Source organism: Pseudonaja textilis, chromosome 2 (assembly GCF_049901715.1).
Source record: "Pseudonaja textilis isolate UNSWEBS1 chromosome 2, rPseTex1.2, whole genome shotgun sequence".
NCBI lineage: Eukaryota > Metazoa > Chordata > Lepidosauria > Squamata > Elapidae > Pseudonaja > Pseudonaja textilis.
This window is the reverse complement of record NC_141991.1, coordinates 230,935,224-230,949,333: the sequence shown is the minus strand read 5'-3', so window position 1 is coordinate 230,949,333 and position 14,110 is coordinate 230,935,224. Positions and strand designations below refer to the sequence as shown.

General features: G+C 37.3%; 1 protein-coding gene across 10 annotated transcripts in view; it reads right to left on the bottom strand.

The window, feature by feature from the left end:
* PDE4D (phosphodiesterase 4D) overlaps window positions 1–14,110 on the bottom strand; it is a 697,708-nt gene that overhangs the window by 103,521 nt on the left and 580,077 nt on the right. For all 10 annotated transcript variants that reach the window (XM_087927250.1, XM_087927253.1, XM_087927251.1 and 7 more), the window contains 3 exons: window positions 8,708–8,899; window positions 1,943–1,979; window positions 397–470 (listed from right to left, as the gene is read on the bottom strand). In XM_087927250.1, coding sequence (XP_087783376.1) covers window positions 397–470; window positions 1,943–1,979; window positions 8,708–8,899 — 303 coding nt within the window. The remainder of the gene's footprint in view (window positions 1–396; window positions 471–1,942; window positions 1,980–8,707; window positions 8,900–14,110) is intronic.

Genomic DNA, 14,110 nt, shown 5'->3' with positions numbered 1-14,110 from the left:
ATTGAGCAACTGATGCCTTCCACATATTATGAACTTTCAACATTTGAAGTAAGTATGGTCATATCATACACACAAGGAATGTTGGAACTTTCCTCATTTTCCGCAGATGGGACTTGTTTCTTTCTTTCTCTCTTTTGTAAAATAACTGTCGTTTATATTGGATTTCCCCTCTCAAAACAGTCAGAAGCCATGCTGCTTATTTTCAGCAATTGCATTTAGAGATGCCAAAACAAGTAGAATTTGGAGGGCTCCTTCAGGCCTTGTGTTAAATGAAGCCCATCTTTGTTTTACATTGTTGTGTTTAAGCTCACTTACATAAAGGAGAACTTATGCAATGTAAAAGGTGCATTTAAGTAAAAACAAACTTGGTAGGAAACAGAAAAAGCCCACACTTACTTGCTAGGTGCTCGATCCTGAAGGTTGGTTAATGCAGCAAAATTGTTCCGTACAGTACGTAAACTGGCAAGCACCTGTGGCAAACAAAGTGCATAAAAATTTACTATCAAATTCTTCAGGTATGATGCTTTTCTTGCCGTGATTTATTTGACAACAATAAACAGACAGCTTTCTGAACAGGTGGCTTCCTAAACAGGTTATTGGGTGATCTGAAGAGAAACCAAAGTTATTAATCTTTTCAGGATTTTTGTGTGTCTGCCTTAAGTGTTTGCTAATTATTTTGAAATGCATACACACTACAATGATACTAGGGTGATAGTTTTAGTGATCTCTTCCTTACTATAAAACACCAATTCATTATTTGTTTTCAAAAAATAGACTTTGTCTTAGGGAAAACTAAATTTCCTAGAAAGCAACTCCTATTCCTCTTCTCTCAAATGACAAAATTTTGCCAATAATTTTTTTGTGCTACTGTCCAAATTATCATAAAAATAAAATATTTATGCAGTAAAAACCTTTTAAATATTTGGTAGCTAAATGAAATAAGGACATTTTCTAATAAATCCATTCAATCCTGTTTTGTTGATAACACTCTGGCATGAATGTTTGAGAATAACTCTTTATATGCTTAAAGAGAAATAGTTACCATTCTAGTGTCCTAACTGATACCCGCTAGGAGAAATATTAACAAATACAACTGCTTAGGATATCTATAGTCACCAGATTAATAGGCTGGCTTTGAGTCCTGAACATCTGTCTTGAGAACTTTTATCAAGCAGTGTGCCTTTGCAATCATCACTCAGATGTGTCTGGCACTATCGAGGTGTTATATGGTGTCTGACTAATGACAGATTATGACTTCAACAAACAAATAATACAAGTAAAAATAACATTTCTTTCTTTTCTTTTGCCAGTTAAGATTATGCCATAGCTGGGATTATAATTCTTCTAGTGCTATAATTGGAAGCCTGAAACTGAAAATAGAGATTCTTTCTTTTTTTATCCAGCTATATACCCTGTTTCCCTGAAAATATGACCTATCCTGAACATAAGTGCTAGCTTGATTTCTTACATGTACACCCAATATAAACCCTACCCCCAAAACAAGCCCTAATTAAGGTCCCATCCACTCCAGAGTGTACTAGTAAAAATTAAGCTAGGGTGGAGGTGGAGCTGCCCTACTACTTACCTTTGGAGAGTTGTAGCCAGGCCTCACGCACCCCGACACCTGTGTTGCTGGCCCATTTCTTCTGCAGCCATCAAGGATAGCAAGGCTTTCCTGAAGGCCTCTGTAGCTGATAAGAAAGCTCCAGATCAATCTGGAGTTCTGTTATCAGCTGCAGAGGCCTTCAGGAAAGTCTTGCTGGCTACAAAAGAAGATCCTGAAGGCCTATGACAGCAAAAAGGAGGCTGGGGGTGACACGCACAAGTGAGGCTAGTCAGTGGATGACATCCCCCGAAAATAAGATCTGGTGCCTTTTTGGTGGAAAAAAAATATAAGACAGAGTATTATTTTGGGGGAAACACTATAATATGTGGTACTTACCTGAGCAAACGGTGTCACAATCAAGTCATCTCCATGTCTAGAAAACAAAACACAGAACATAAATCAATACTGAATTTAGTACGTAACATATTTTAAAATCCCCTTCTATATTACAGTTCAAAATCATCACTATTTTATATGTTATTTTCATCAGCCTCACCATAAGTTCCTTTCTCTTTCCACCTTTATTGTCAGATGCATCATAAATTATAAAACAGTTGTAATTTAGTCATTTCTAAGCATCTATAATACCAAATTCACTTCAATTGGAAAGAAGCTACAACTATATAAGGAGATCAGTATGAATTCCAAATCTGTTTTCTCACCATGTATAGCAGTAGAATTAGGAGAAGACTATGGAATTCACAATTACTTTTTAATTGGAGAGGGCAAGCCCTTTTTAGCACCGAAAGCAACTGAATTAACTATTGCTAATAGAGAACACTTTATAAAAATTGAACCAACTACTGCAGATAAGGAATTATTTTGTGGATTAATAAAAACTCAGTAAAACTTTTCTACTCATTTACATGTCCATAGTATTACCTACCAGTAACCATACCCACATCATACTGTCATATTAGAATCAGGGTTATTTGTCTTGGCAAGTGAAGGAAAAGAGCAAGAGATTATCACAATTTTGACTATAGTAAAATAATTTTCTATGCAGCCCAAATGTTTTCATGTGTTTAATTTTATGTGAAAGTTAACACATGAAGGTATGAATTTATATTAAACAAAGAGATGATACAGGTAGTCCATGATTTACAAGGACAATTGAGCCCAAAATTTCTGTTGTTAAGTGAGACATTTGTTAAATGAGTTTTGTCCCATTTTACAACTGTGTAAGTTAGTAACCAGTTTGTTAAATGCATCTGGCTTCCCTGTTGACTTTGCTTGTCAGAAGGTTGCAAAAGGTGATTACATGGCCTTGGGATGCAGCAATGGTCATAAGTGTGATGACCCAGGGCATGGCATAAAGGCAAAACAGTCAAATAGGCAAGAAGACTCCCTTTACTATCTCCAACTTTGCCCCCAATGTCCAGGTTACCTTCGGTTGGAGAAAAACTCTCCCAGGAACAGTCTTTAAGTGGAGGAAATTCAGTCCGAAAACAAAGTACATACAAACTGTAACTAAAAATCCAAACAAACCATGCTGCAGTAATTAACTTCACAGGGCAGGAGAAGGAATTGCAGACTTGAAAGCACAGCCAAAAACACACAGTTGGGAAGATGCCAGGAACACAGATAAGCCTCCATGATACCAGATAATTCACAAGTTGCTCCAAACAACTTGCTTCACACAGCTTCCCTTTTTAAACACTGTGTGCCCAGCTGCAGCTAATGAAGGGAATTAGGGCCCTTTCCTCCCCTGTAAGCCACGCAACTCACGTTGCTCCTTTCTCTGTTCTTTCCTGCGTGACCTAGGATGAAGAGGGGAGGGGCCTGGTCTTCCTCCGAATTCCCTCTCCCTCGCTTTCCCTCTCCCCTGCTCTGCCCAGCCAGACTTCACCCTTCCCCAGTTTCTTCTACAGCCAACGGAGCCACACTCCCCCACTCCCTGTCATCTGCTCGGCCTCCCCCTCCAAATCAGATTCTGACAGGGGCGTGACAATAAGTATGAATCAGTTTTCAGTTACCAAGCATCTGAATTCTGATCACAGGATCATGCTGCAAATTCATAACTGTGAAAAAAGGTCATGAGTCACATTTTTCAGTGCCATTGTAACTTGGAACAGTCATTAAAAAAGAACTGTCGTAAGTTGAGGACTACCTGCAATATAGAAAGTGACTGGTTCCTGTCTTAAACTGACATGTTTTTAAAAAAGTGAAAACAAATAATCAGGCTTTGTAATGCAGCTTGACAAATGTGGTACCCAATAACTCAGAACAATTACCAAGCTCCAAACTCACTACTTCAGATTCTGGTTTCTTAGGAGACCAGCAAGAGAAACTGGAGATTTTCTCTCTGGACATTTACACCAAACAAAACACAATCAGGGATTCCCAGTTGGAACACTATGTGCAATATTCATAGAGGAAAATTCCCTAATTTGGTTGTTACATCTACTGATGGGAGGAAGAATAATTTGGCAACCTGAACCTACAGCTGAATCTGATTTATTGGAACTGATTTATAATTCCAATTACTGCTGAATTTAAATGTTTGGTGTTTTTTTTTTTTTTACTATAGACAATACTTGACCATTTTTTAAAAAGTAGAACAGACTGAATCATAAAGCAATGTTCTTAAAAAGAAAGAGCTTGGCAGCCTGGGCTGCAATTTTATGAACTTTCTCCTAGGAATAAAATGTTTTCATGTCATTGGGATCTATTTCTACATGAAATAAGTATTTGATTATGATATATTGATTGCATTTATGTTTATTACTTTTTTTTTCCTCTGTAGGGATTTGCACTTATTCACTGAAAAAATCACAACTATGGCTATCAACCAAAATAATGTTCTTGTTCTATCTGTCTGTCTGTCTGTCTGTCTGTCTGTGTCTGTCTGTCTGTCTCTCTCTATCTAGTGTGTATGCCAGTGAGAGAGAGAGGGAGGGAGAGGGAGAGAGTGTGCAAGGGAGGGAGAAAGAGACGGAGAGAGGAGGAGAGGGGGGAGAGAGAGGGAGGGGGAATCTTGGTGTCCCAAGTTCTCAGATCAATGTACAGTGATCAGGAGGCAACACTGAGAACACTTTATGGCGATACAGTTTGGTTCAGGATCAGTAAGGAAATTAGACAGAGATGTATTTTATTACCATTTTATTCAATCTGTATGCTGAAGTGATCATGAGAAATTTAGATCTGGAGCTGCCTGATGTTGGAATGAAGATTGGGGGAAGAACTATAAATAATTCGAGGTACGCAGATGACAACACTATTGGCTTGGTGATCTTGGGTTAATCATTTTCTCTCATGCCTAGGAAACAGGCAATGGGAAATCACATCTGAAATCTTACCAAAAAACCTTCAAGGACTTGCAAGGAACCATGGCTGACTTGAGGGTACAGACACAAATACAATAAAAATGAGAATAAGATAACTGCAGTTGGTAGGATTGATTGGGGTGGGGGGTGGGGAGAACATCCTACTATGATCAAACTAGAACTAAAAACCAGAGCCCAGAACAGTCTCTCTTTGTATTAAGCAGGCAGAAACATGTTACAGAAGCTTGTCTAACTCTATAATCACCATAACAAGGTAAAGAAAAACTAGTATTATTGAAAAAAACAGTATAACATTGTAATAATGAAGATGCCCTCAGACTCAAAGAAGCCCCTTTCTCCATGTCCCAAATGTGCTTTTTCAAGAGGCAGCTGGATTTTCTTTACTTTCCGTTGAAGACATTTTGCTGGTCATCAAAGGAACTTCTTCAGTTATGACGGTGTCAGAGTCAGAACTGAAGAAGCTTCTTGGATGAGAAGCAAAACATCTTCAAGGAAAAACAAAGAACGTCCAGTTGCCTCTTGAAAAAGCACTCTTGGGACAACCATGACCTGGATCACTGAGAATCCCTATAGCCTTCTTCTTCTGTGATGCTTTGGTCCTGATGTAACTTGTGCTTGGAGGTAAATAGTGATAAAAAGTTGGTCCCCTTGCAGTCACCACTCCTTTATTATAAAGTTTGTTATATCACAACAATACATGGGCAAACAACCGATACAAACTCAAGGTAAACCATTTCAAACTTGATTGCAGAAAATACAACTTTAGCAACAGAGTGGTCAACGCCTGGAATGCCCTACCCGACTCCGTTGTTACAGCTTCAACCCCTCACAGCTTCAACCTCAAACTGTCTACCGTGGACCACATCCCATTCCTAAGAGGTCCTTAAAGGGGGCGTGCATAAGCACACCAGCATGCCTACCGTCCCTGTCGTACTGTCTGCATTTATCTGTATTTACTCCCTTTGTTCTTGTTTATGTTCAGACTTATACTTGTTATCTTGTACATATTTGATAAACAAACAAACGAACAGTGTTCTCCCTTCTCCTCCAGCCATCTGGGGAACCAGGAGAGGATTTAAGGGGAAATCTTGATCCAAACCTAGGTCTAAGTAGATTACAGGAAGGGAAACCCAACAAAATTTTGAAAATAACTTGCTTAGCCAATCTTTCACTAACAGAAAAAAAAATCAAGATGTCAAAGAAAGATAAAGTTCCAGACAAGTAGTGCATAATTAAAAATAAAATAAAATATAGAAAAACCCTAATGTGTTTCTAGCCTTCAACGAAACAACTCCTGAGTTTCTAGTCTTGCCTGAAGTAACCTCCGTCATCTGGGATTCCAGCCAACTGCAAAATATTCCAACTCTTGCTGCCAAAAAAAATAAAAAATAAAATAAAACCTCTGCTTTTCTTCTATTGGTTCTCAGGGGTCACATGACTCCTTCTCAAAACCTAAGGGCAGATTGTTATTTAAAGGGCCAGCTGTTCCTTGCTACAAATATGTTAAGCATTTACTGAATCCTTTGCTCAAATTATTATCAATGTGATCAGCTTAGGAAAAAAAATGTAGAATTTTGTTGCAAATGTTATTTCTTAAGGTCCAAGGGCCTTACTCGTTCAAATTTAAATGCAGTTGAATCTGATTCCTTGCCAGATATATTGATATAACTTACTGCCGAACAAACTTATTTTTGTCCTGTATATAACAGGAGTTGTAGGTATATAAAATTGCCTCCATTCTTTTTTCCCCATAGTGAATCACAATTAAACAAAGTAAAAAAAAGAAATTTTACCCTTCTATGTTACTTAGCAAAAAACACTTCAGATTTTGCTAGCAACTCAGGAAATAATGAGCATTTTGGAGAGAAAGCAAATGTCAAATGCACTGCATTAAACAGAAATACTTTAGCAAATTTCTAAATATGAGAAAAGGTTATTATTCTTTAAGGCAGCTTTCTCAATCTTGGCATCTTTAATGTGTGTGAACATTGCTTTAAGGTTATAGCTGAAGAAGACAGGAAAAACCTCATTCAGCCATTATTAGCAAACTTGTTAGCTCAAAAGAAGGGTTTCCCCCTCCATTTTCTCTATTCTTCACATCTATAATTTCTGTTTCTAGAATTTTGTTTGTGTGTGTGTGTGTGTGTGTGTGTGTTGCATATGGAAGCAAATGTATCAAGTAAGCAAAATCAAAATTTTTCAAATAAAAACAAAAGAATTCTTATTCATATGTATGCTTAATTCATAGTCAATACATAGTCAAGTACAAGATTTGAAACCGGTGAAACATCGAGAACGTGGGCAGCATTGTATGGCACTCTTAGCAATGGCTGCCATGAGAGTAAGAAGCGAACATCTTTTCAGTTGAGCTGGATTCTGATGAATTAATAGCCAACTCTATATAGTTTTCTGGCAGCAATATAGAAATCATCTGCCACAGCCTTCTTCCAGGAAAATTTTCCTCAACTTTTTTCTAGCCTACAGCCATGGAACTCCTCTGTAGTTCTTTTCCAAATGCAAACCAGATCTGACTGCTTAATTTTAATGATCAGCCAAGTCAGTTCAACACACGCCACAGAACAATTGCCTACTCAAAAAAAAAAAAAAAAAAAGACCATATAGTGCCTTGGGCTGATTGCAAAACTAGTTCATGCTATTAGCTCCAGCATTCTAGGATGCTTTTTTCTACTCCTGTCCACAGTTCAACTTTTTTTTTTATGAGCGCATGACACATTTCCAATGAATTCCAACTGAGCATGCAAATTTCAGATTGATTAATTAAAATAGTATAAAACAAATAATGCATGGGTGGAGCAGGAGGTATTGCAGGAAGTATCTGTCGGTATTATATTTTCTTCTCTTGAATACAGTGTTCTACCTGGCAAAGTGTTACTTTTATTGTTACAATGTCAGCTTGAGTATTTAAAATGGAAAAGTAAAGAAGAAAGTGAAGGAAATGGATCAAAAAAAGGAAGATGGGGGGGGGAGGAAAAACATATTTGGGAGGCAACTAAAAAAGAAATCCAATACTAATGTTCAAAATTAAAAATGGAGTTTAGAAAGCAAACAAGAGGTACCTTGGATCAGTTTTCCACAAAATCTAAGCAACAAGGCTTCCAAAACCAACTATTGTTTTAAACAAGGAGTAGAAAGGGACTGGGTATCTATGAAGATGGGAAGAGGCTTGAAGGAAATTTCCCAAAAGGGAACTTAATAACCACGAAGGTAAAGATCTAAGGTAATCTGTAAAAGTATCATTCTGCCTCAAAAGAAGTAAAAAAAACCAAACCTATGCAGTTTCCTTTTACTTTAAGTTCAAGAGGAATTAGTCTATTTTTGCTATTATTTGTTCATGGGCAATCAATATGATTTGACACTGTTCAATATAAAATTTTATATTTTATAATTAGTAAAGTTGTATTAGCTATGTTGAAAATAAGGAAGCTTAGGCAGATTCAGGAAGTCTAATTATTTTAATTAAAATAACATGGTAACCCATGAAGATCTTGTCAACATCAAATCCTGACTAACTAATAAAATTGCAGTAAAGAATTTCCTTGCCTCCTGAAGAGGTTGCAACAGAATTCCTACAACAAAGTTATTAGTTACTTTTTCTTCTGTGGGTCATAATCTATGTCCTTTAAAACTTGTTTCAGAATTCAACAATTCTTACTATTAATATTCTCCAAATACACAATTTAAATGTGCTCCTGTGAAATTTCCATTCATGAATTATAATGCCTTACATTTTCTACATATTAATCATTCTCTCATCTGAAAAAAAAAATTGATTGAAAAAGCTCAAAATACTTACATATCACTGGCAATAGAGGAATTCCTGGACATAGACTTTGGCGACAGGTCATAGTCGCTATCTGATCGGTAGAGAAAGGATTCTCTGCGTTGACTGTGAACAAAATTTGCCTGGAGAATTAGCCCTGATCCAGGGCTTGTCATGGGATCCAAGGGACTCCGTCCCGATGAGGTGCCATTGTCTACGTCGAAACTGCAAGGAAGTAAGAGTATATTTAATGCAATGTAAAACCTAATCAACCCCACACAATTACTACCAAGGACAACTTTAAATGACTTGGTGACATTTGGTTCAACTTCAAGATTTCCATCTTGTGGTCAAGCATGATGAGAGATTAAATCTAGTTTATCTAGAGAGCACAAGATTAGAAAACTCAAGGAATATTTTGGTTATATAAAACTTCTTCCTTTTTTGAAGCTTGTTTTCAAATGGATAAAGGAGTTAAAGCAAGGGAAATATAGTGACAGAAGAAAGTAACAGAATACAGGAGAAAATGGAATAATTTCCTTCTCCACAAATTTTAATATGAAAAGAAGTAAATTTGGCTTAATTGCAATAGTATGGTTACAGTTATCTCATTGGCCCGGTTGCAAGATTTTGTAAGTTGTTGGCCCCTATAGCCTTGATTTTACTTTTTTTTGCACTGGTTAAATGTGTCAAACTTTGAAATTTGTTTTTCTTTTTGTTTAAATTAAATGGAAAGTTTCCATTCCCTACAAAAGAATATTGTCTTTACATATAACATTTATATGTCAGAGGGTAACTTAGATAAGTGCCTTTCTTCATTAATTACAGCATTATGAAACCATCTGCAAAACCAATCCTACCCATAAAACCCATGATGCTGAACTTGTCTCCTGACTGATTTGCACAACTTTATCCTGTTCTTTTCCATATCATAACATAAAGCCCCAGCAGCTGCAAGATTCAATGAGCATCAACACAATTTATCATTATGACAGCAGTTCTTTCTAGCACCATAGAAAAAAATTAAAAAGCTCTAAACTTTCTGACCCATTTTTAATTTCAAAGTGAGGAGAAAAAAGGAAGACCATGTTCCCTACTGTTCTTGAAAACTAAGATAACTTTTAGGTGATGTTTTATTGTGCAACCATCCTGCTTCAGTCTTTTATTAGGAGCCCAGATGACAATACTGTCCACTCTTTCTAACTCATTATCTTCTCACATCTATTTTTGGCCTTATTTTTTTCTTCCAACAGAAAACCATTCAAGTGGGAAAAGAGAAAAGGGCTGCCTAATATATTTGGGTGGATATTGTTCAGAGGCAACCATCTGGAAACATTTCAATTCCAAAAGATATGAATGCAAATTTGGAGACCTTTACGCAATCAGTGAAGGCAACGCTGCACTTATGCCCAGAAGCTGCTTTCCATTAGGTTAGATAATCTGTCTGAATAATATAGAGAAAAGTAAAGTCCTACATTTAGGCAAGAAAAACCAAAAGTACACATATAGACTGGGTGAAACCAGGCTCAATAGCAGTAATTGTGAGAGGGATCTTGGAGTCTTAATGGACAACCAGCTAAATATGAGCCAGCAGTGTGCAGCAGCCGCCAAAAAAGCTAATGCAATCCTAAATTGTATTAACAGAGGGATAAAATCAAGATCAAGGGAAGTACTAATACCACTCTATAAAGCCTTAGTAAGACCACACCTAGAGTACTGCATCCAGTTTTGGTCACCACATTATAAAAAAGATGTTGAGATTCTAGAAAAAGTACAGAGAAGAGCAACCAGGATGATTATGGGACTGGAGGCTAAAACATACAATGAACGGTTGCAGGAACTGGGCTTGGCTAGTCTAGTAAAGAGAAGGACCAGGGGAGACATGATAGTGGTCTTCCAATATTTGAGGGGCTGCCACAGGGAGGAAGGGTTCAAGCTATTTTCTAAAGCTCCTGTAGGCCAGACAAGAAATAATGGATAGAAACTGAACAAGGAGAGATTTAACCTGGAAACAAGGAGAAACTTTCTGACAGTGAGAACAATTAACCAATGGAACAGCTTGCCCTCGGAAGTTGTGGGAGCGCCATCAGTTGAGACTTTCAAGAAGAGATTGGACTGCCATTTGTCAGAAATGGTGTAGGGTCTCCTGCTTGGGCGGGGGGGTTGGACTAGATGACCTACAAAGTCCCTTCCAACTCTGATTATCTGTATCTGTATCAGAACTGCTCACTTGATGTGATGATAACAACTCTTCAATAGCCCCAAAGAAGCCCAATTCTGATAGGCAAACATCCCCTTACTATTATTGCTACTATCTGATTCTTTCTTCAAGTGAGCTTTGAATCTTCTCATGCTTGGCTTGGCTGGTCCTTTTCCTAGTTATTGACAAGCTAGTGCTCTTCAAGGGTTTCTTCCTGACCAAATCAACATGACAAAATGTTTAGGTGTTTCTGCCACCCTGTCTAGGGTCCAGATTATATTTTCATTTTGATATAATATAGTAAAGAATCAAACAGCTCATAACATTGTATAATAAATAAAATTCTGAAATCTTAATAAGAGATGAGAGGTGTTCCTTCCTAAGTCAAACCCTGGACAATCTCGCTATTAGTTTTGAATCAACAAATTTGGATTGAGAAACTGCATTTCGAACATTTGTAAATGAAACATTTGTTGCAATACAATACAGTGTCCACCAGATGGAAGTCAAAAACAACAAGGAACAAACTCACACTTAAACAATTAGCATTTGGATTGCTTGAGCATTTGTACTAGTATTTCCTTTATGAAATTCTCAGGTTATAGGGCTAGCAAATTGTACTGAGGAATGAAAACAAAACAATAATGAACTGTTCTACTTATATTATTTGTTAGTTTCAATGCTATTTATAAAGCACCTGAGTCTCCATCCTGCAGTTTTCAAATCAAACTCTTTCAGTACAATCACAGATCCATTTTCTGAAGAACAACAGACTTGGATAGAGGATAGAGATAGTGAAGTGAGGGAAAAAATAAAATAAAAATATGTCTCTTAACTTCTTTTGGTACAATAAAATTCCTAATAGAGTTATAATATCAACTTTTTATTTATAGATGTATTGGAAGAATGAAGATCTTAAAGTCCAAACTCTGTGGAGGAAATATCATCATCTTCAAATATCAAAACACCTGTGCAATGCCAGTCATAAAATACACAATTGGAATATATTTAGATTTCAGCAAGGCATTCAACAAAGTAAACCACAATCTACTTCTTAGTAAGATAGAAAAAGGTGGAGTAGATAGCACCACGACTCCGTCTTAGGCCCAGTACTCTTCAATTAACGACTAAGATGAGGGAATAGAAGGGGAACTTACCAAATTTGCAGATGATACTAAGCTGACAGGAATAGCTAACACCCAAGAAGATAGGCTCAAGATCCAGATGGATCTTGACAGACTAGAACACTGGGCTGTATCTAACAAAATAAAATTCAATGTAGAGAAAAGTAAAGTCCTACACTTAGGCAAGAAAAACCAAAAGTATACATATAGACTGGGTAAAACCAGGCTCAATAGCAATAACTGTGAGAGGGATCTTGGAGTCTTAGTAGACAACCAGTTAAATATGAGCCAGCAGTGTGCAGGAGCAGCCAAAAAAGCTAATGCAATCCTAAATTGCATTAACAGAGGGAAACAATCGAGATCCAGTGAGGTACTAATACCACTCTATAAAGCCTTAATAAGACCACACCTAGAGTACTACACCCAGTTTTAGTCACCACATTATAAAAAAGATGTTGAGACTCTAGAAAAAGTACAGAGAAGAGCAACCAGGATGATTAGGGGACTGGAGACTAAAATATATGAAAGAACGGTTACAGGAACTGGGCATGGCGAGTCTAGTGAAGAGAAGGACCAGAGGAGACATGATAGTAGTGTTCCAATATTTGAGGGACTGCCACAGAGAGAAGGGGCTCAAGCTATTTTCTAAAGTGCCTGTCGGCCAGACAAGGAATAATGGATGGAAACTGAACAAGGAGAGATTTAACCTAGAAATAAGAAGAAACTTTCTGACAGTGAGAACATTCAACCAATGGAACAGCTTGCCCTCGGAAGTTGTGGGAGCGTCATCACTTGAGACTTTCATGAAGAGATTGGACTGCCATTTGTCAGAAATGGTGTAAGGTTTCCCGCTTGGGCAGGGGATTGAAGTAGATGACTTACAAGGTCCCTTCCAACTCTGATTATCTGTTATAATATTGGATTGGACTTTAGCAGAACTACAAGCCCTGTTAGAAGACCAGAAAAATAATGGTGAATTGGGCTCTTCATTCACACAGCAATCTTAACTGAATCTATTTACCAAGAAAACTAAATAGGAATGAAATTGTTGCAAGTACACCACAAAATTAAAGAAGAAAAAAGGGCATTGGAAGAATACCTGAAGGACAGTGAAGAAGATGCATTGAAGACCAAACTGGCTTATAAGAAAGACGAAAGAAGGAACAGAAAAGAAACATGGCTGGTCAAAGTATTAGATGGCCAGTCCATTAAAACAAGGGAGACATATTGGCTCAACAGTTAAGATGCTGGTCTTGTTGGCTGAAAAATTGACAGCCTTAGTTTGAGATCTGAGAGTTGTGTGACAGGATGAGTTCCCGTTACTTGCTTCAGCTCCTGGTCATTTAGCAATTCAAAAACATGCAAATGCGAGTAGATAAATAGGTACCGCTTCAGAGGGAAGATAACTTGGCCAATAAATAATTCAATTCAATTCATGCACTCTGCGTACAGTTATGCTGGCCATATGACCCTGGAAATGTCTTCAGATAATGGTGGCTCCCTCCACTAAGAAATGGAGATAAGCCAAACTCACCTACGACTGGACAGGGAAAACCTTTACCTTTAAATTAAAAAATCACCTTAACAAGACCTGGCAATGGTTAAGAGTAGGAGTGTTGAACTCCTCTTGTAGGAATGGAGCTCAAATCTTCAAATCTTTTTCAGCTAGCCCCCAGAGACAAAATCCAAGCAGAGAGTCAATATGTGGTCAGTATCTCTCTCTAGCAGAGAGACAGTATGGTGAGGTAAGGATTGTGGGATGCTTCAGATGGGTGGGGGAGGCTGGAGGAGCAGTGAGCTTAAGAAAGACTTTCTTATAATAGTGTGAGTATTGAAAGGCAGATCAGAGATTTATTAAGAATTCTTGTTCACTTCAATAATGACTGATAAACAGGGAAACCTGGGCTAAATCTATCATTATTTTCAGAACAGTAATATGTTTTAATGAATCTCAATACATTTTATATTTTATATTTTGGTTATGTTGCTTTTATTAATAGGATAAATCTGTAAATTGTGAATACATTAGGTTAGGATGTACTAGAGAATTTACTAGTAAGCAACTCCATTAAACCTGTTTCCTTTCTTTAAAACAGCAGCAGTAAAAAAAAA